Raw genomic sequence first — 23,228 nt, 5'->3', positions numbered from 1 at the left:
GATTGAAGCGCAGGTGTGCTCCAGAGAGAGAGAGTCTCGTACGGTGTGTTGCCTTCCGGGAGCACAGGTGGGAGACCTCCCTGGAAGGGTGGATAGGCTCTTGGCCAGAGCGGGGGTGGATCCAGTTGTCATTGTCCACGTTGGAACAAATGACATACATAAGGGTAGTCTGTCAGTTCTGCGATCCAAATTCAAAGAGTTAGGTACCAAGCTGAGGAGCAGAACTGACAAGGTAGTCTTCTCCAGTTCTGCCTGTGCCACGCGCCAGTCCAGGTAAGATTGAGGAGATTAGAAGGCTTAACGCGTGGCTCAAATCTTGGTGCAGGGTAGAAGGGTATAGGTTTATGGGGCATTGGGACTCCTTTTGGAACAGATGGGACCTGTTCCGCCGTGACGGGTTACATCTGAACCGGAGGGGCACCAATGTATTGGGGAGGCGTATGTGTAGGCTAGTCGAGGATTGTTTAAACTAGGGAATGGGGGCAGGGAGTTTAGGACAGGCCAGATTTAGATCTATACATGGAAGAACAAACAATGGTGTAGAAATAAAAATGCATAGTAATGTAAATTTTAAGCAAACACGTAAAGATAGAAGGATTAACACATTAAAAATAGCTTGCCTTAATGCTAGAAGTATCAAAAATAAGGTAAGTGAGTTGGAGTTGTATGTAGCAGAGCACAATTATGATATTATAGCAATAACGGAAACCTGGCTAAATAACAAAGATGGGGATGAGTGTAACATAGAGGGATACACATTTTTTAGGAAGGATAGACAGAACAGAAAAGGAGGTGGGGTTGCTGTTTATGCCAAACAGGAATTAAATGTAAGTCATCTTCAGTTGGATGATGAGCCCCATCTTAGTGAGGACATGTGGCTTCGCCTGGAAAATATTAGGGAAAAGGTCTCATTTTAGGAGTGTGTTATAGACCACCCAATTCAGACAGTAATTTCAACACACATCTTTTAGTAATATCAAAAGGCAAGTTTACAGGGGATATTATAGTCATGGGGACTTTAATTATCCAAATATTAACTGGGATAACCTTACAGATGGAGGAGCACAAGAGCAGGAGTTTTTAGAAGTAATCAGCGACTGTTTTTTAACACAGCATGTTAAAGCACCAACAAGGGGTGAAGCCTATCTGGATTTAGTATTCTGTAATAATCAGGATAGAATTGAGGGTGTAGAGGTGATTGAACCACTAGGGTCAAGTGACCATAATGTAATACAATTCTCAGTATTTTGTAAGAGTACAGATGCAAAGACTAAAATTGTTAAGTTGAACTTTAGTAGGGCTAATTTTGAGCAGATGCGACAAAGTCTAAGTAGGATAGACTGGGATAAGCTTTTAAATGTGGAGACAGTCGAGGAGCAGTGGAACAGGTTTAAAATGTTTTACATGTAATGCAGGACAGATACATACCTAAATTTGGAAGTAATAGGAAACTAAAAAACTCCACGATGGATTAATAAAGATTTAAAAAGAAGTTGCAAAGGAAAAACTGCTGTATAAGGCATATAAGACTAATGACTGCAAAGAGAACCGTAGCGTATGAGAAAATGAGGGCAACCATTAAGAAGGATATCAGAGAGGCTAAAAGACAGTTGGAGAGGAATATAGCAGATAAGGCAAAGAAGACCCCAAGAGATTCTTTCAGTATTTTAGTAGTAAAAGAACAGTTAAGGAGGAGGTCAAGTTCATCAGGAATAGTAAAGGGAATTAAAAGATACAGACAATGAAATAGCAGATGCCCTAAACTTACATTTTTCTGAGGTGTTTACAAGTGAGCAAGTGGATAACCTGCCAGAGGTAAACAACTACTAAGGAGGTACTGAGGGATTTGGAAATTGTAGAGGGAGAAGTGCTGCTCAGATTAAATAAGATGAAATCAAACAAATCACCAGGCCCAGATAATATTTATCCTCGTGTTCTTAAGGAGGCTAGTGAGTACATATATAAACCCTTGACACATATTCTTAGGAAGTCACTGTGCACTGGAGAGATTCCAAAGGACTGGAAAATGGCAAATATCATCCCATTATATAAAAAGGGTGACAGGGCAGATCCAAGCAACTATAGGCCAGTAAGCTTAACAAGCATCACAGGAAAATTAATGGAAGGAATTATTAAGGATAAGATTGAGCAACACATGACAAGGACAGGAGTTATTCTGAACAGTCAGCATGGGTTCAGAAGAGGGAGGTCGTGTTTTACTAACATGTTGGAATTCTATGAGGAGGCAACAAAGGATACGATCAAAGTGGAGCTTATGATATTATTTATCTGGACTTTCAGAAAGCATTTGATAAGGTGCCACATGAGAGGTTGGGCATCAAGTTAAAAGAAGTGGGAGTTCAGGGTGATGTTTTTAGATGGGTGCAGAATTGGCTCAGACACAGGAAGCAGAGGGTGATGGTGCGAGGAACCTCATCAGAACTGGCGATGTTAAGAGTGGTGTTCCACAGGGGTCAGTGCTAGGGCGCTGCTATTTTTAATATATATAAATGATTTAGATAGGAATATAAGTAACAAGCTGGTTAAGTTTGCAGATGATACCAAGATAGGTGGATTAGCAGATAATTTGGAATCCGTTATATCATTACAGAAGGACTTGGATAGCATACAGGCTTGGGCAGATTTGTGGCAGATGAAATTTAATGTCAGTAAATGTAAAGTATTACACATTGGAAGTAAAAATATTAGGTTTGAATACACAATGGGCGGTCGGAAAATCGAGAGCACACCTTATGAGAAGGATTTAGGAGTCATAGTGGACTCCAAGCTATCAACTTCCAAACAGTGTTCAGAAGCCATTAAGAAGGCTAACAGAATGTTAGGTTATATAGCACGATCTGTGGAGTACAAGTCCAAGGAGGTTATGCTCAACCTTTATAATGCACTGGTGAGGCCTCATCTTGAGTACTGTGTGCAGTTTTGGTCTCCATGCTACAAAAAGGACATAGCAGCACTAGAAAAGGTCCAGAGAAGAGCGACTAGGCTGATTCCAGGTCTACAGGGGTTGAATTATGAGGAAAGATTAAAAGAGCTGAGCCTTTACAGTTTAACACTAGAATTACCAGAGCCTACGAAAAAACTCGTAATTCCGTCCCACCTTAAACTGCTTCTTAAATCCCTTCACACCTCTCCGCCAGCCTTTGTCTTCTAAATGTGCTGATAAAGAGAAGCCGGCTATTCCATCCCCCCACCAATTTAGAACGTGCACGAACTTCTCTCAGCTCATGCTTTGATTGAGTATCTCTGAGTGAAGTGGAGTTTTAGAGTGGAAATAATAGATCGTTGTTTGGAACACACGCATTTCATGTCTGTTCCGTTTCTACAGTAATCTGTGTCAACACATTGTTAAAACATAAACTTTTTTTATATTCTAGTAGTAGATGACAAAATGTAGGCATAAACTATATAATGTATGAAGCCTGAAGTCCAAATAGCAAAGAAACATTTTCACAAGAATAACACAATTGCACTTTTATTCAAACATATAACTGCAGAAACAAAAAGCCGCCTTAACATGCGACATTGACACCAGTTTACTATAACTGACTCCGTGGTTCAATAGATTCAGCCCCCGCTTGGGAATCAAGGAGTCACGGGTTCGATCCTGTGCCCTTCCGTCTTGAGAAGTAAACTGCTCTTAGTCTTACTGTTTTAGAATAAAAACATACATTTGATTTCAGTCTGTAACAGCCGGTGCAATTTATGATCTTTGTAAAGGTTAGCTTTTTTTTTTATTCCCTTTTCACTCTCTCAGTCGCGTTCAGGATTAGCTTTTTTTTTTATTCACTTTTCACTCTCTCAGTCACGTTCAGAATCAATCCATACAACCCCATCTGACACGGCTGTTTTCACTAAAGACGCGCTATAGCTCTGCAGTGTACCACGATGCATACTAACGCCGCCCCCAGGTTCTGACACACAAACGCTGGCGAAGCTGCCTTCTTCATATCTCACCGTCACTTGCTTTTCTTTTTATTCAGTTTTATTGAGTGTTCCTGCCAGTCCCTGCATGTTGCTGTATGCTTTTTCTTTTGCACCCCAGGACATGCAGAAGAAAGAATGGTAAAGACCAAATTCGGCGCTATATGCAATCATCAGACACTCCCCATCTGCCCGTGTCGTTCAAACACAGGAACATATATTGGTGTAAAAGTATAACAAAAGTGCAGTTTTATTCAAGTGCACTTTTTCCATCGCCTTTTCCTGTAAGAAGCAGTGTACACACTTCTCTCTATGCTGTGGTTTCTATTACACACCTGAAAGAAAGACAATACATGTGAAAATATAATCGCACTAATGCAATATTATTTGAAAACGAACAGCGTCAGATCGGGTGTGAATTTATGCAGAAACTGGAAATTCTCTGATGCGGGACCTTCCCCCAGGGAAGAGAGGACAGTGTCAGGTGCTCATTCATTGTAATAGAAACCATAGCACAGAGAGGTGTGTACACGGCAACAAGTACACATGTCGTAAATGTAGGAAGGACGGTCCTTGGGTGTGTGGGAACTGTTAATATTTGAATGTGATGATTTTATATAGCACGGAATGAAAATCTGCACTTCTTAGCATTGCACCATGCAAGATGTCGTATCAATCGCCTACTGTATCTTGCTTTCTTTTTTTTCGGTTATACAGGTAGTTTTGAATAAAAGTGCACTTGTTTTGTTTGCGAAATGAAGTGTCTGCGTGCACTTTTCGTGGCATTACACGTGTATTTTTTGAGCATGCCCGTTTGAGCAGTATAAAAAGTATTGAAAAGTATAACAAAACAACAGGCAGATGGGGAGTGTCTGATGATTGCATATAGCGCCGAACTTACTGCTCTTTACTATTCTCTCCTCTGCGTGCCCTGGAGTACAAAAGAAACAGAATACAGACGCGCTATAGCTCTGTGCTGTACCACGATGCATACTAACGCCCCCCCACCCCAACCGGTTCTGACACACAGACGCTGGCGAAGCTGTCTTCTTCGTATCTCACCGTCACTTGATTTTCTTTTTATTCAGTTTTATTGAGTGTTCCTGCCAGTCCCGCATGTTGCTGTATGCTGGATATGTTCATATGTATTGTCTCTTTCTTTCAGGTGTGTAATAGAAACCACAGCATAGAGAGAAGTGTGTACACTGCTTCTTACAGGAAAAGGCGATGGAAAAAGTGCACTTGAATAAAAGTGCACTTTTGTTATACTTTTACACCAATATATGTTCCTGTGTTTGAACGACACGGGCAGATGGGGAGTGTCTGATGATTGCATATAGCGAATTTGGTCTTTACCATTCTTTCTTCTGCATGTCCTGGGGTGCAAAAGAAAAAGCATACAGCAACATGCAGGGACTGGCAGGAACACTCAATAAAACTGAATAAAAAGAAAAGCAAGTGACGGTGAGATACGAAGAAGGCAGCTTCGCCAGCGTTTGTGTGTCAGAACCTGGGGGGGCATTAGTATGCATCGTGGTACACTGCAGAGCTATAGCGCGTCTTTAGTGAAAACAGCCGTGTCAGATGGGGTTGTATGGATTGATTCTGAACGTGACTGAGAGAGTGAAAAGTGAATAAAAAAAAAAAAGCTAATCCTGAACGCGACTGAGAGAGTGAAAAGTGAATAAAAAAAAAAAAGCTAACCTTTACAAAGATCATAAATTGCACCGGCTGTTACAGACTGAAATCAAATGTATGTTTTTATTCTAAAACAGTAAGACTAAGAGCAGTTTACTTCTCAAGACGGAAGGGCGCAGGATCGAACGCGTGACTCCTTGATTCCCAAGCGGGGGCTGAATCTATTGAACCACGGAGTCTGTTATAATAAACTGGTGTCAATGTCGCATGTTAAGGCGGCTTTTTGTTTCTGCAGTTATATGTTTGAATAAAAGTGCAATTGTGTTATTCTTGTGAAAATGTTTCTTTGCTATTTGGACTTCAGGCTTCATACATTATATAGTTTATGCCTACATTTTGTCATCTACTACTAGAATATAAAAAAAGTTTCTGTTTTAACAATGTGTTGACACAGATTACTGTAGAAACGGAACAGACATGAAATGCGTGTGTTCCAAACAACGATCTATTATTTCACTCTAAAACTCCACTTCACTCCCAGATACTCAATCAAGGCATGAGCTGAGAGAAGTTCGTGCACGTTCTAAATTGGTGGGGGGATGGAATAGCCGGCTTCTCTTTATCAGCACATTTAGAAGACAAAGGGCGTTGGCGGAGAGGTGTGAAGGGATTTAAGAAGCAGTTTAAGGTGGGACGGAATTACGAGTTTTTTCGTAGGCTCTGGTAATTCTAGTGTTAAGCAAAAGAAGATTAAGAGGTGACATGATTGAAGTGTTTAAAATTATGAAGGGAATTAGTACAGTGGATCGAGACTGTTATTTTAAAATGAGTTCAAGAACACGGGGACACAGTTGGAAACTTGTTAAGGGTAAATTTCGCACAAACATTAGGAAGTTTTTCTTTACACAAAGAACGATAGACACTTGGAATAAGCTACCAAGTAGTGTGGTAGACAGTAAGACGTTAGGGACTTTCAAAACTCGACTTGATGTTTTCTTAGAGGAAACAAGTGGATAGGACTGGCGAGCTTTGTTGGGCTGAATGGCCTGTTCTCGTCTAGATTGTTCTAATGTTCTAATGTTATAATCTGTTTTCTGTTTAGGGCAATTTTTGGTTTAGACCTAATTGTTTTAATTTTTTCTGTTTTTCAAGGCTTTACTTGAGGTTTTATACATACAGTTATAGGGTATTGGGGTTGTTGAAGACATTTCTGGTGCATATTTTTAGTTTTGAACTGTCCAAAATTAAACACCTTTTGGGAAAGTTTGTTTTCTTATCTATCTGATAAAATTTGCAAAAATTTTTAATCTTACACTTTTAACAGCAGTGTTTGAAGTTATTGTAGACAGTTTTAGATCAAATGGTGAAAACCTGGCCTCTTCATAACTCAATGGAAAACAGTATACTATCTGAAACTAGAACAAAAAAATCTAATTTTCTTTGCATGGAAGTGTTCAGAGCGTCTTTAGAATTTGGCAAGATTTGAATACTGTTATACTAAAATAAGTCTGCTGGACTCCAGCCAGCGTCTCTGCTAAATTTCTCCTGAAGTCACATAACACATTGGGCCTCTTTTCATTACTTATTCATTCTTGGTTCCTGGTGAGGGAGGGGAATTTATTGTTGTTTATAATTACATATTTTCATTTTTTTCTGTAGTATATGAGATTGATTGTGTTTCTGATTTAACAGACTTTTAAGTGTCTTTATTTTGTTCCTTAAGTGTTTATCTTTTGAAAAGCCTTAAGAGGACTCAGGGACTTTCAGGGGAAAAGAACACACGAGAGGCGCACTTTTGTTATCCCTTTTGCTAGTCATGGTGTTGGTGAAGAGTGTGATGGTGATTGCTGGTGCTGGTAGTGTTCAAATTACAGGGGCACAGCACATGCATAACCACTGCTCATCACCTAAAACTAGGCCTTCTTGTCATATGTCATTCATGTTTTGTGAAGTATTTCATGTGGTATGTAGGGTACGCACAACGAGTGGATATTTGTGAGACAAGGTCCTAAATTAAATGAATACTCGTAAGAACCTGTAGACACAGACGGAAACTTGTTAAGTGAAGATTTCACACAGACGTTAACAAGTTTGGGCCACACATAGACACATTGAATAAATGATGAAGAACTGCTGTGGACAGTAGAACTTCAGGGATGTTCCAAATTCACCTTCATATTATTGGTCGGCTGAATAGCCTCTTCTCGTCAAAATCATTCTAAGGCTCCTTTATGAGCTGCAATCTCAGGATTAAAAGACGGTGGTCACACAGGCGTGTAAGTCTTCGTGTTCCCTCGCTTTGCACTCGAACAAATCTTTCACAGATACACAGCTAAATAAGAGATGCTTTCTCAAAATTTGCTAAATTTGCTCACTGATACTGATAGGCTGTTTCAAATCATTATCTTGAAAGTAATGGAACAAATATACTGTATATGGTATATTTTATAAAGAAACTTCAGACTCATTGGATCTATTTGTTCTGCTGTGAAACAACACAATGTATAGAATCTTTTCTTTTTAAAACATTTTCCTTAACATACGCATTTTAACTTTTAATGTATTTTTTCTTAATTCTCTATTCAATGAAAAGGTCTTACACAGAAATTGATCCCAATACAATATAGTGTAATGGAAATGTTAAATGTAGAGCTCTTCAGAGGTGCAATTCCAGGAACATTTTGTGCTCAGTCCTTGTATACTCTTAAAAATAATGGTTGTTTAATGGCACCATACTGGGTTGTGTGGTTTCTCATAAAACCAGTTCATTCTTGGAAGGGTTCTTTCCCGTTGCGTTTTGAAAATGTTTTTAATATGAACACATAATGGAAATCTTTAATACAAAGACCAAGAAAACCTGAACTTAGCCTGTGTGATTGTATGCTGTAACAGTCCTTTTCAAACCATGGACTCAGTGGAATTTCACTAATCTGTTATCTGTTCATGGTTATTTCTGGAACCTGTTACAAGTATAAATAATGGTTCCTTCTGAAATCTTCACATGGATGGTTCTTTGGAGAACATAAAATGGTTATCCTATAGCATCTCCCTGAAGAACTAGTCTAGCACCTTTATTTATAAAAGTGTAAGTAAAAAATAAGAAATAAAAAGTACAAAATTAAGTAAAGTTCATTTCAAAGAATACTAAGGCCTACCTTGAACTTCAATCTTGAATGTGATGACATCATCAATGACATCACAGCTGTATATTCCAGAATGACTGAAATCTGCTGACTGAAGAATTAGCCTTCTCATTGTGCCCTCTGATTGGATTTGAAGGTCTTCTTGTGGATGAAGTTCTTTCCCATCCTTGAACCACCGAACTGCAGCGTTTTGGTCTGAGACCTCACAGTACAGCACTATGGGGCTGCCAGCCTCGACCTTTCTATCGCGCTCTGTTTCTGGTAAAATGGAAAATTTCACAGGTGGTGCTGAAACGACAAATTAAAACATACCATTCATTTTGTTTTGAACAATTTTTTTAAGAAAAACTATAATAAATGTGTAGACATGTGATAATACAACACTTCAAAGTATTTTAACTTCATCACTGCATACTCTGTTATTCTGTGCTACATGTTTTAGTGGACAGTACGCAGATTTTCCTTTTGTAGGATTTTCTTTTGTGGCTACTGATGACTTAAATGCAAAAATCTTCCATTATTCAGATTGGTGGCACAAAGACAATGAACGGGGCAGTGGTAGTAAGGTACTGGGGGCATTTCAAAGGCAGCAAGAAAAAGTGGTGAAAAAGCTAAGAAGCAAAGAGAAGGCAAATGGGTGTTCATTCTCAAAAGGCATTGATGTTGTCAATAAATAGACAGGATTGTATGAAAAGCGGCTCAAAACAAACAAAATATCCATTTATTTCACAAAACTATTGCAGTATTTTGTTATGTCACAAAAGATTTTGCCTGGTGTGGTCACTATCATCATGTACACTTGTGCTCTGACCGGCCTGTAGCTAGTGAGGGACAAATTAATGATGTGAATGCAAGCATCATGTTACAAGAAGTGAACAAAAGTCGCAGGTATTCATTGAATCCTGCTTGTGTTGAACTGTAAATTTAATTGATCCAGTGTAGGGTCATAGAGAAGTCAGTGATTATCACAGCAGCACTGCTGTTTTAAATTGAACTGAACCTGAACCATTGCTCGAATTGTGAATTGGCTATCAGGCGTTGATACAGAAAGAGAAAATGATGCATGATATGGCACTGTATGGCCAAACCAGCAGATATATTCCCAGTGAATTCTGTCATGTTAAGCTTCACCAGGGTGCAATAGTAACGGTGTGATAAAAATCGAAAATAATTCTGATCAAGTGAAAGGACAAGCAAGATGTTAGCCCCCTAAACACTGAGGAAGAGGAGAAGGAAGAGATTGGGAACATGCACTGATACAGCGCATTGCTGCACCCACCACATGACAAACCACCTCAGGATCCAAAATTAGAATGCAAGCAGAAGGTTAGAAAATACAATGATATGTGCTGCCATTTTGTAAAAATGTTGCTATGGTGCTGTGTGCTGCTGGGGCATATGAACCACTTGAGGTGTGGCAGGCGACTTTATTTAAGATGAAACTTTGGGCAGGAAAATTTGTTACAAATAAAGGAAAGTTCTAAAGAAGAGTTCTAGTTTCTTAAGCAAATAACTTTAAAAGGATAGAATCATGATTTGACCAAATGTTTGTTTTGGCCCTTGATTAATTCCCTGATCTGTTCCCTCTGTGCCATTTCCTGCTTTTTTTCCTTTGTATTCCCTTTTTTTTGTTTTCTCTGTATCGATTTTGAAGTAAATGGTTGTATCTGCTATGCCAGTGGTTCCCAACTCAGTTCTGGGAACCCACTGTGGCTGCAGGTTTTTGTTCCAACCAACTTCTGTTTTTCATTGGACTCTTAGACTAATTAAGAGAGTCATTACTTCCCAGTTTCTGTGTTTTGGAGTCAATGCAGAAATTACAAACTAAGGTTGGTAGATTTTTATTAATAAGCAGTTATATGGAAAATATGTATTTTGTTAAGTCGTTAACAGTATTTTCAACCTAATTTTCGTTCTGCTTTTCCAGGTGTTCTGGTTATTTAATTGATTATTTACTAATTAGTGGGTCTGACACTGAAGTCATTGAAGCTTTCATCATCCTGGGTGTCTGATGTGCTGCTGTTAATTGTCACTATTAGGGTTAAATGAAGGGAGCAAACTACAGAGGAAAAGGGGAAAATAATAGGAAAACAACTTTAGAGCTTTAGCTTTAGAAAAAATAGAAATATTTCTAAATAATAATAAATAATAGAAATATTTCTAAATGTCTTATAAAAGTAAAAAAATACTGTTGTGTTTTTCTGAATGCAGAATAAGAGAAGAGTAAAAAAAAACAGCTAATTAAATGAGATCAGTTGTTATCGATTATTATCACCGATTGTGAATCTGGTTGGAACAAAAACCTGCAGCCACAGGGGGTCCTCAGGACTGAGTCTGGGAACCCCTGTGCTATGCTATGTCAATATTTTTTTGTTTAATTGAGTGGTATGCCATTGTAGTGCTTTTTGACATTAAAATAAATCTTAATATGTATAACAAAAAAAAAAAAAACCTTTGCTTTTCCCAGTTTTTGTATGTAAAGATGGAAACAGTCATGATATCTCCAAATTGAACTTTTTAAAGAGATTCTTGTAGTCTCAAAATACTGTCAGATTTTTTCATAACAAAGTCAATAGTTAGTAGCTCACGACGTGGAAGTGGTCACATGTTGGTATCGTTTCATAAGATGTGATCTACAGTATGTAACAGCAGACACATACCTTGTACAGAAAGAACTGCTGAATCCCTTACTCCGTAAGCAATAAAAGTAATTTCTGATCTGTCATCACACATTTGTACATCTTTGAGGAGCAGGAAATGCTGTGTTCGATAGTGGTGAATAACACATTTCTCATTTTCTTGGAGCTGGGTTCCATTTAAAAACCAGGTTCCAATTACAGAAGCAGAGAGCTCAATAAAAAATTCTGCATCAGTGCCCACAGGTACTAGGGCATCTTGTAGTGGAGTCTGAATCCGGGCAACTGGAACTGAAAGGAAAAAACAAATGAAGGATGAATTCCTTACCTTTTAACATCAGGCCATAACATTAACAACAGGTTTTAGTGGTCCCACTAAGTTTGTAAGTTGTACATCAGTACTTCCCAAAAATATAACAAAATACTTTATGTTAAGACTACTGTTATACAAAATTTGTGCACCTGAAATTGGTTTCAAGGATCTTATTATATTGACTCTCGTTCTACCCTTTAACCAAATCCCACTTTAAGGTCTTTCTTGAACTTTTACCACATAATAATATTTTAATGTATTGTGTATTTAGGTAACATTTAGGAAAACACCTAAAAACCCACTGCTACTTACAAATTGTCACGTCTCATCCAGGGTTGCACTCCTGGCAGGGGTTCTAATTTACGTTTTGTTTCTTTTTTATTTATAATTCACACTTTTTACATTGATTATGTGCAAATTTCTTCATTTTTAGTTATGTCTGTATGTAAGCTGCCTTTGTTATGCTCTGTGTGTTTTGTGGGTGGTCCCTCAGGAGGCGGGGCCACCTACCAATCACCATCAGGAGCAGCTCCCCACCCTATAAATCCAAAGGGTCTTCCACAATTCTTGCGAATTGATTTTGGTGTTGTTGAGATTTTGTGCCTTTTTCTGAGTTTTTTGTGTGTTATTGGATTTTCGACCTGTTTGTTCTACGTTTGACTTCAGTTGGATTTTTGTATTGGGACTCTGTAAGACTTCAGTTGCCTTTGCTTAAGGCAATTCTTCCTGCCTTTTGTGTTTTACGGAGCTTGCTTTTATTATTGAGCACTGTGTTAAGAATATATTTTTTATTTTATAAGGAGCCTACGTTTCCTCTAATTACTAGCAGGGGTATGACAGAGATATCCCCCCTCTAGTGGGCACTGTTAGAAGTGCTTTCGGAACTTATTGGGATTTGTGTGCCTTGGGACTCCAGGTTTACAAGACAAATGTGTGCTGCTTATCAATGGTCCGTATGGCGTGCAGCACGGCTCAGGTTCCTAGCATTTCTCAAGTTCTTATGTGCGGTTCACGCTTCTCATGTTTATAACCTTGTGCTCATGTCAGTGATGACAAGTTGCCATTTATGTTGACAGTTGATAATGATCACATGGAGGGTAATGGATGTCATTACTACAAGCAAGAAAACCAGGGCAACTCAATTTGGGCACAAAATGGCCGCACTCATGATTATTTTTCAAAATGGCAATGAGCTGATGTAATCAATATAACAATTCATTAATCAGAACCATTAAAAGTAAAATTAATTCACAAAATAAATCTGTGCAGAACGCATTCCTAGAGGTACAAAACAAAGATTCACCTATTTCAGGTTTTGAAGTTTATTTCAACAATTCTGGGGTGTTATTTTCAGAAGGTCCCCTGTATATCTCTATTTAGCATGCCTGTTGTAATGATATCTGCTTAGTTTTTGCGGTATTTAAATTACTGTATTTTATTGTTATTCTGATAAGGTCCTTTTGTGTTTTGGTATTTTGGAGGCTCACTGTCAATTTGTGACCATACCACATTTCCAAAAGCATTCTACATGGCCAAACGTTTGTGGACACCTGACCATTACACTTACATGAGCTTGTTGAATGTCCCTTTCTAAAACCATGGCCATTAGCATTGACTTGGGGCCTGTCTTTGTTGCATAGAGGTAAAGTCATGCTAGAAGAGAAAAGGGCCTTCTCCAAACTGTTGCCACAAAGTTGGAAGTGCACAATTGTCTAAAATATCATTAACAGAACCCTTCACTAAAACCGAGAAGCATAGTCCAGACCCTGAGAAGCCAAACCAAAGACTTATTGTTCCTCCACCAAACTTTTTAGTAAGTACTCTTTCCATCCACCAAACCCAGATTTGACCATCAGACTGCCAAACAGTGAAATGTGATTAATTACTCCAAAGAACATATTTCCTCTGCTCCAGAGTCCAATTTCAGCAAGCTTTACCACACTGCAGCCGACCCTGGGCCTTGCACAGGGTGATCTTGGGCATGTATGCACCTACTCTATCACGGAAACCCATTTCACGAAGCTCCCAATGCACAGTTTTTGTGCTGAAGTTACTTCTAGATGGACGGACGGTATAGTATGTGATTTTTACTAAACACTTGACAGCCCAGCTTTGTGAGTTTGTGTGATTTACCACTTCATTGTGGTGGCCATGAAGTGCAGTGCACAAAAACAAATGAAAGCAAGCAACAAACAATTTATCTAACACAAGCACAAACTAGAAATACAAAAAGCAAATCACAAAATGTAAGAACAAATCAAAAAATACAAAAATATATTAGAAACACAAAAAATAATCAGAAAAAAATACAACTTGAATAAGAAAAAACGTAAAGCTGCAAAAATAAATCAGAAAATCACTAAAACAAATCTGAGAAGAAAAAAACAAATTCTAAAACACAAAAGCATATTGAATTCTCAAAAATCAGAAAACGTGAGAACGCATTAGAAAACACAAAAGGAAAATGTTAAAGCAAGCAAACAACACAGTTGAAAAGCTCAGATTGACTTGTGATGCATGTTCAAATTGTTTTGTGCACAGCTCTTTTCATTTGTTTGCACAGTCGTCATTTTGTTTTGAAGTTGCTACTTTTGTATTTGATGTTTCCAATTTGCTTTTGTGTTTTTAGCTTGTTTTTTTTTTTTTGTTTCCTGCCTTGTTTTTATGTTTTTAATGTGTTTTTTGTGTTTTCTGTTTTGTTTTACATATTCCATTTGTTTTTGTGTTTTACAATTTGTTTTTCTGTAAACTAGCAAAATACCCGCGCTTCGTGGCAGGCAAAGTACTGCCTTAAAATTTTTATTAAGAAGAAAATTAAACCTTTTTAAACTGAGGGAAAATATACCAATAATTATTTGTTAAGGATCTCTTTGTATACCACGTTGTCAGTTTGACCCTCTGGTTGTAATATGACCAAGCTGTGCGCTGAGCTTACCCTTAAGCATGTAACGTACAGTTGGCCATGTGAACAGTAATCTTGTTTCAAATCTCACAGCTTGGATTGCTGCTGTCGTACTCGGTTTGAGTTTCATGGTTTGTTTCAATTACGACAGTATTTGTAGGACTTGTGTTGAAGAGACATTCGGCATCTGTCAAGCGTTGTAAGCACACAACCGGTTTCATCGATAAAATCACATCCAGCTTTTGAGAGTTTAAACATTCATAAACATCAAAGTGTCCACTACTGAAATCGTCACCTGTGAATCTAAGATGTTTAAGAGGCATTGGCAGTTGTCCAAAGGTGTAAAATATTTGGCCATTTCGGAACACTTGAAAGTGACATCCGAACAATTCAGCTGCAGCCATCAACTCACTTGCAGAACCATAGGTGAAGGGCTTAAGCATTTCACTCTTCTAGTGCTCCTGTGTAGTATAATTATCTCCTGTACCGTCATCAGTCCACACCTTGAACCTGTCCCAGTCATTCAATACATAAGACACAATGTTCCTCCAGATATCAAGAGTGAGCCTGATATGGCCGTGCAATATGTAACAAAGAGAATGGAAAAGGTAGGTGCCATCTCCGGGCATGGAAACCACTCGGTAAATGACAGTTCTTTGATCGATGGTGATCACCTTGATAGACATGTTAATGGGGGTACAGTTGGAACGATAAAGGAAATGGGTACCTGAACAATGTAAAGTAAGTCTAAAATACCTACACAATAACTATAATCGTAATAAATGAACAATAAAACAGCGGAGAAGCTGTGGATTAAATAAAAAGGCTGTAGTTATCAGCAGGGAGACGTGAATCCCGTGGCGAAGCAAGGAAGGGAATGTAGAGACTGGAGCAACGGACAGCTTTATATAGGCAGGCAGCCAACAACGTGGGAGGCCTTGGGATGGGGGACCCAATGCAGCCTTACACAGTGACTGAGCTGCAGGCTATGGACATATATATGTACGTAAATAGGATTCAGTTAGCGTTGGGAACCCGCGTACCAAATTTCTTGAAGATGGGCCCATAAGTAACAAAGACCGTTGAAAATTTCAATATGGCGGCCGACAGTGGCGTCATACCACCAAAATAAGTACGTACATTGGTTTCGGTTAGCGCAGGGAAGCCGCCTACCAAATTTTGTGAAGATGGGGCCATAAATAAGAAAGTTCAATATGGCGGACGCTGTCGACCATTATAACTGTGTTGTGTAGAATTTCGAAATGAAACCTGCCCAACTTTTGTAAGTAAGCTTTAAGGAATGAGCCTGCCAAATTTCAGCCTTCTACCTACACGGCAAGTTGGAGAATTAGTGATGAGTGAGTCAGTCAGTGAGGGCTTTGCCTTTTATTAGTATAGATTATGTTTGCATTTTATTTTTTTGTTTTGCTTTTCCCCAATTATTTTTGTGTTCTCAAATGAGATTTTATGCTCTTTAATTTGTTCACTTCAGGACCACTGCACTTGTTTGCTGCGTTGTTGTTGCTCTTCCACTTCACAATCATAGAACTTACAGTTGAATGACAGCAGATCTAACTCAGGGGACTATTTATTTAATGATTTATAGTAAAGGTTGTGTCCTATGACACTGGCACATTTAAAGTCGCAGCTTTGTAACAAAAAGGAAAAATAAATATCTTTGAGAAACCTTGTGGAGGTTCTTCTATAATGTCCCACAGACAAAGATTTAAACTAAGGTTCCTAGTTGTGAGGAAATAGCAGTGGCCACTGCCTGCTTAATGTTAATATAAAAATGATGTAATAAATCATTAAACAATAAAGAATAATCTGAAATGTGCAGCATATGACTTTCTATACATAAAGCCGTAATTAATTTTAGCAGAACAATATTGCTGGCCAATATTCTATGATGTAAAATGAAATGGAAGAATCGTATCTTCATCAAAAAAAAACTCTTATCCTTATCCAGCTGGGCACAATTAAATAATTAATATTTGTACCATGGGAAAAGTTATGGGTTTCCACGTTCAAAAGCCAGTCCCCACCAAATGCATTTTTACTTACTGTATATTAATCATGAATTATTAATCATTTGAGCTGATCATCCCCGAATCTTACATCAATTGTGAATGAATCAAGCCATTATAAACTTTAACGGGATTCCTCCGAACGCCAAGGAACTCGCCTCAGGTCCACAAAAAGTTTACAATGTAAAAAAACACGTATGTGTTGCCCACCCAGTTATTCCCAGGCCACCCCTCTTTACAGTGTCTGGCTTTGCTGCTAATTTGTACTGAATTAAAATTTCTTCACATTTTTGACAAAGCAATTAATCTTGTCAAGCTTCTTTGTAGTGAGTTTTTTTATTTTTTAATTATTGTGTCCACTTCCTGATATCCGGATACCAAGACACTCACATACGCCAGCAGACATCATTTAGAAAGTGTCAAATTGTGGAAAAGAAGAAAATCTGCTGAAAGCTTGAAGTAGAAAAGTTTGTCAATATTTCCACTATATACAACATATATTATCCATGATAAATGCTGGGAAAGTAAAATACAAAATCATTTTTACATTGATATCAATAAGCTACTAATATTTTGCAATGCTAATAACTGTGCAAAGTTCCATTCCCATTGAGGTATTAATTTTGAGCTGTCAAATCCACAGACTTTCTGAGATGCTGACACACAGACACAATAAAAAGGATGACAATTTTTTTGTATGCTTGGGGCACATTAAGATAGAAAATTTGAATAGTTCAGATTCCAAGTATGGCACAATGGTGTCCCCTAGCTGTGTTCCTGAGCCAGTGAAGCCTCCAAGTTAAGTGTCAACTCTCATTTGCTAGGCTTGTGTCTGTTCCTCACACTTAGCGCTTTCCCTAACATACTAAATTAAACTTTGTTCAGACAGAGAGGCATAAATATAACTGTCAGAAGTCAACTCAAGGAAGAGCAGACATAGAAGGCTAGTGATAACTGCAGTGTTAATTGAGACGTGGGGAATCCTTAAGAGAATGTACAAAATGTCTTGCTGTACCAGCAACACAGGTCAGGGAAATTAAGTGTGAGTTACATGAGCTCAGATGGGTCGTCTGCATTTGAGAGCAGGAGTGTGGGATCAAAATAATGGAGGGTATGGCACAGTGAACATGCAAGAAACAGGAGGAAAGGGATAGATAGATAGATAGATAGATAGATAGATAGATAGATAGATAGATAGATAGATAGATAGATAGATAGATAGATAGATAGATAGATAGATAGATAGATAGATAGAGAAACAATGCACTATAGGAAAGACTTATAGATAGATAGATAGATAGATAGATAGATAGATAGATAGATAGATAGATAGATAGGAAAGGCACATTATGATACAAAGACAGTTGGATAGCACTTTATTTCCGATTACTTTTATTTAAAGTTTTACTGTAAAAACCTGAATTTTATACAGTTACTGTATTTTATAATCAGTAATGTAATAGTTTATCAAAAATGATTTGTTCACAACCTGATACTAAACGACAAGGATATCAAGGCAACCTTTATTTTTAATTAAAAATGAGAGCTTCTTTCTGCCTTTACTTGAATGTTGACAATGATGCATCATCCTAAAGAATTTTTTTTGCAGGATCTCCCCTACAGCAAACGCAGTGCCCATTTGTATTATCTGTGTGATTATTTGTTAAACAGACAGGAAGCCAAGGTGTTGCAGGCAGCTAGGGTGGTATGCTGTGGGCTTAGTATCAGTGGCCTGGCTCTTTAAGTAGAATTACATACCAGTTATGTTTTGTTAGCACTTCTGAAAGTAATGGGTGAGCCAAAGTAATCCAGCCAAGTGTTTGGGAAGCCATAGCATAAATCTTCTATGACTCTTGTAGGCTCTTGAGAAGTCTCTTAGATATTAAAAAGAGTTTGTGACAGCTGCTGAAATGAGACTCCTGCAATACAGCAGCAAAGATTTCAAATTCGGAGTTAAGAGCCTCAAGTCTAATTTGATGCTTTTCAATTCTTAAAGGTTCGCTAACGTCATTAAGTAGGCAGTGGTTGTTTCCAAGTCGAAGGGAGGTCATTGAGTACTCTAAAGAATGATTATCATCATTATTAATCTTGACATAGAAGTGAGTATATTGTCAAAAACAATTGGCTTGATTGTCATGCCACTAACTCTCCTAGCTCTCTTAGCACAGGCCTTGATGGCTCTTCAGGTACACTTTAGCAGTCATAGTTGAGCTCCATTTAAAACCAAGAGCAGTCAAGAACTCAGAATCCAAGGCAGAATGTTTAAAAGGCTAAAGCAGCTGACTGCAGTATTAAACGAAAGATTCAGGGATGCACATAGGAGGTAAGGATGGAGAGGTGGGTGAACAAGAAGATTAGCTTATTCCAGTACCAGCGGCTGCAGCTTACATCTCGTGCTTATTTTTTCTTCATTCCATTCCAGGAGGCTGTGCTTTCTAGCTTTGTTTCTATTTCATATTTTCATGTTTTTGTCCATGTTTAATATTTTTTTAATAATTTTCTGGCTGATTTTTTATTTTATTTTTTTTTTTTTCCTTATTTGTCTTTATAAATGTAAACACTGAAGAGTGTTTGCGTTAGTGGTGACCTATCCTATCAATCAGATGAAGGCTGTGAAATGTTAGGAGTTTCTCTTCTCTCTTGGGAGGTCGGCCATTACAGACTCAAATGCCAGAACCAACCTAGCAGAGGAACACTCGCTCCTCTCACACCTACATTTACTCATATTGCATCAATTCAGTGTTTTGCTAATTGAATAACTGCACACAGCTTTAGAAGGTGAGAAAGAACTGGCATATCATTTTGTTTTTCACCCCTTTAAGGAAGCTTGCACTTTGTTCACCAGTAAACGGTATTTTATTAATGGACCAGAAAACATTCTTGAATGTGAAGAGCAGAAACTGAGGAGAGGGATGACAATTCCACTTAAGATTACCGTGCACTGTAACTTTAGTGGAGTTTTTGTTACTCAATCAGGGTGAGAAGTGCATCAGGTAAGCTAATTTCTGTTTCCTATAAAGTGAAACTGAGCTCTTTTTTTTTTTTATATATTCTTGTTTATCATAGCACCAGATTGTGGCGACCTGATGAATGCTGGTCGGACATGCAAGTGACAATTTCGCAGCATTCTGTATCTGTGACAATACAAACAATGCTACTACTACTACTACCCAGTGCAAACCCACACAGAAACAAGGAGAACACACTAACTTTAGACAGAAGTCAGTAACCTGATTCGATGCCAGGACTTAAGATACTACCCAAATTAAATTAAAATTTCTTTGTAATATATATATATATATATATTACCAATATATATATATATATATATATCCAATAAATGAGCACTTCAGAAGAATCTAAAAGATTCATAACAATAATACATGATTCAATTTGATCTGGATTTGACATTGAAACAGATGCTATCAAAATAAGGCAGTAAGTCAAAAATCATAAAATATGACAAAACCATTAAAATAATAAAAAATAATAGTCACAGAGAACATAAAGTGCAAAAAAACAAGATATTTGGAGTTGAACAAATAACTCAAAAGAGTACTGAACTAAAGGTGAAAGGATCTGTTTTACAGAGAACTGTCATCCCTTGTCACATCAGACACGTCTGCTGGAAAAATCAGATGTTAAAGTGAATTAAAAGACTACCATCCATGAAATCAAAAGCTTTGCCTTGAATTGCTATAATGTTTATAACAAACAGTTAACATCAGCTGGATAAGCATTCTTTAAAATACAAGTGCGGCTATATGCTTATTTACAGAGTGGCCTACGTATCTGTACTATAGTACAAATGAAATAAACCTTTTATATTGTCAGAATATAGAAGAGAACAACTAAAGTGCAAAATCCATATGGAATGCCTTCCTATAAAAGCCACTCCAGTCTAGTTGTAGGGAATGCAAGAACTGTAATCCAACCATCCATTTTCCAACCCGCTGAATCCGAACACAGGGGTCTGCTGGAGCCAATCCCAGCACACAAGGCAGGAACCAATCCCGGGCAAGGTGCCAACCCACCCACGGTCAATTTAGAATCGCCAATCCACCTAACCTGCATGTCTTTGGACTGTGGGAGGAAACCCACGCAGACACGGGGAGAACGTGCAAACTCCACGCAGGGAGCACCCGGGAAGTGAACCCACTGCGCCACCATGCCACCCAAGAACTGTAATTCACCTCAATATTTTAGAAACTTTAGTGGTGAGGAATAGCAAATTCTACCATGAAAATTTGTTTCCTGTAACATTTTTATTTCAAAGCACCAACACTGACAATAATAATAATAATAATTTTATGTCATAACTCTCAAACCCTCACCCATTAATCTTCTGCAGGATTAATCGCTAGACGTTTTTGGCTAAGTATGCTCCAGTTTTTCACAGTGTTCCAGAGTGATTTTGGCTCACTTTTCCAAACAGATTTTCTGCAGGTTGTTCATGTTAAAGGTGAATTTTCACATTTTTCTATCTCTTAATAGTATAAAATATTCTTTCATTCAGAAGCTTTGAAAATATCGGGATATGAAATGATGCAGCTGTTTGCATATAAATCACCAGAGTAAAGCTGACCCCTGACATCACATGTCTAGTACTGAGTAGATGGAAGAACTGAAATCTCAAGAATAAATATCTAGGTCCTCCCCTAACCACCATGTTGATTTGTTACATTTTGAATTGTTCCACCAGTTCAATACTAGACCAGGGGTATCACTGGTCCTCTCTTCTGTGGCAATTTATATGAAAACACTTGCATCAAGAGTCAAGCCCGTGGATTGGAGGACTCATTTGTAGGCTCTGGGGTGTGAGGGGGCACTGCTGCTAACACTGTCTTCTCTTTCTTCCCCTACAGTGCGTGAAGCCGCCTGATGAAGGAAATTAGGTCCAACCCATTTCGGCCGCCTCAACATAAAACCCAAGCGTCCCAGAAGGGGACGTCACTTTGTGGCCTGAGCTCACCACAGGACAGAGGTCTACTAAAACCAGACCCCTATGTTACATTTCAAAACCCTGATGAAAGGACAAGCTTCTTTCTTATTTTTTCCTCGTCTTGGGATGAATAAAAGAGATGACCCGGTTGGTGTCCCAAAATTTCTTGCCTGTCCAGGTTCTCATTATTGCACCCCAGCCACAAAAGATAAAAAAGTGACTCTATTAAACAGATGATACTTGTGCACTGCAGTTTTCAAACAGTGGCAGATATTTTATTTGGCTCTACACTCTTAAAAATAACGGTTCTTTAATTGCATATTAAGGCACCATTTTATTCTGGGAAAGGTTCTTTGCCTATGAAGTTGGATCTTAGCTCTTCGAAAAACTACCTAATATGTAGAATAAAACTGAAATCTGCAAGGTATGGCAGGCTACCAAGCAGAACACTAACAGATTAAGAATACTTGGATTTAGAATGTGTTACATACGTATGCTGCAAGAGTCCTTTTGAGATCATGACCCACTGGTATTTCACAGATTTGTGATCTACTGTAGAAATCTGGACCACAATTAAAGTGTCCTGCCATCTTATATAAGAAATGAACAGTGACTTCACACCCATGTCAGGTTTCAATCATGTGGCAGCAATAGCCCAATCAACTGCAAACAATATGGCTGCTTCCAAAAAAACCACAAACAAATCACATTGCCTACCAGAAAAATACCATGGATGTACAGAAACGTCACAGGAATAATGAAAAAATAATTTAACAACAAAAGACAAGGTTTCAAAGTAAAAAAATACAAGTGGAAATGGAAATAACTCGGTGCAAAATGAGCAAATCATGACAGAAGTATCTGTAAAAAGGCCTATTTGTGAAAAGAATCAGAACTCCATGAAAGTCAGCTTGGCCTAGTGAGGCTGAATATCGGGAATAGAGGTCTAGTGCTTGTGGTTGGGTGAGCAAAAGACAGCTTAAAAGTGGGACATGAACTAGAAAGGACACTTTATCTTAGCTTTGAGTACAAAAGGATTTCCTCCTAGTATTGGCAAAAACATACTGTTGTGAAAAAGGGACCCTAAACTGTGAAGGCCCAGAAAAACTGACAGACAGCAATATTTCCAATCCAGAGGTGCTATCCCCAACTCCATGCCATGTTGAAAAGGCTTGTCAGTCAAGTCAGCCTGACAACTTCCTTTAGGAACTCAGGGAGAATATCATGCACCCCTGGAGCATTGCCACTCAGGAGATTGTTTGACTATCTCAGCAACTTCAGCTCTATTGATAGGTGAGTCCTCCTCCAAGTCTCCTGACTCTGCTTCTCAAAGAAACATGAGTCCATGCAATTTTGGAGGTACTTGAAGTGCTCCTTTCATATCCCCTCTGTGAGTTCAGAAGCACTCCATCCCATCTATAAACCGCATGGGCAAAAACCTGAGTCACCTGACAGTTTGCCAGATTTAATATCAACGCCTCTTTAACATTGCATTGAGGTTGGGGACAGTGGCTCTGAATTGGCAAACTTGGATGGTGGCACCCATCTTTATGAACCGGGACCGGGACTGAAGAGTGTGTTCCAACTTTAGGGAGAACCATACTTAACCGCCTATGCCAGGGTTCTAGAAAGGAGAATATTGGTAGGACAGTGAATTTACTTGATATTTTTTGTTTTACATTAAT

General features: G+C 38.3%; 1 protein-coding gene across 1 annotated transcript in view; it reads right to left on the bottom strand.

Annotated features, from left to right (window-relative positions):
- Window positions 1-23,228, bottom strand: part of obsl1a (obscurin like cytoskeletal adaptor 1a) — a 129,042-nt gene that overhangs the window by 90,809 nt on the left and 15,005 nt on the right. The window contains 2 exon segments of the mRNA XM_039756371.1: window positions 8,736-9,011; window positions 11,384-11,650. Coding sequence (XP_039612305.1) covers window positions 8,736-9,011; window positions 11,384-11,650 — 543 coding nt within the window.

The sequence above is a fragment of the Polypterus senegalus genome, chromosome 6 (genome assembly GCF_016835505.1).
Source record: "Polypterus senegalus isolate Bchr_013 chromosome 6, ASM1683550v1, whole genome shotgun sequence".
Lineage (NCBI taxonomy): Eukaryota > Metazoa > Chordata > Cladistia > Polypteriformes > Polypteridae > Polypterus > Polypterus senegalus.
The sequence above is the reverse complement of the archived record's forward strand: the minus strand, read 5'-3'. Positions and strand labels throughout refer to the sequence as shown.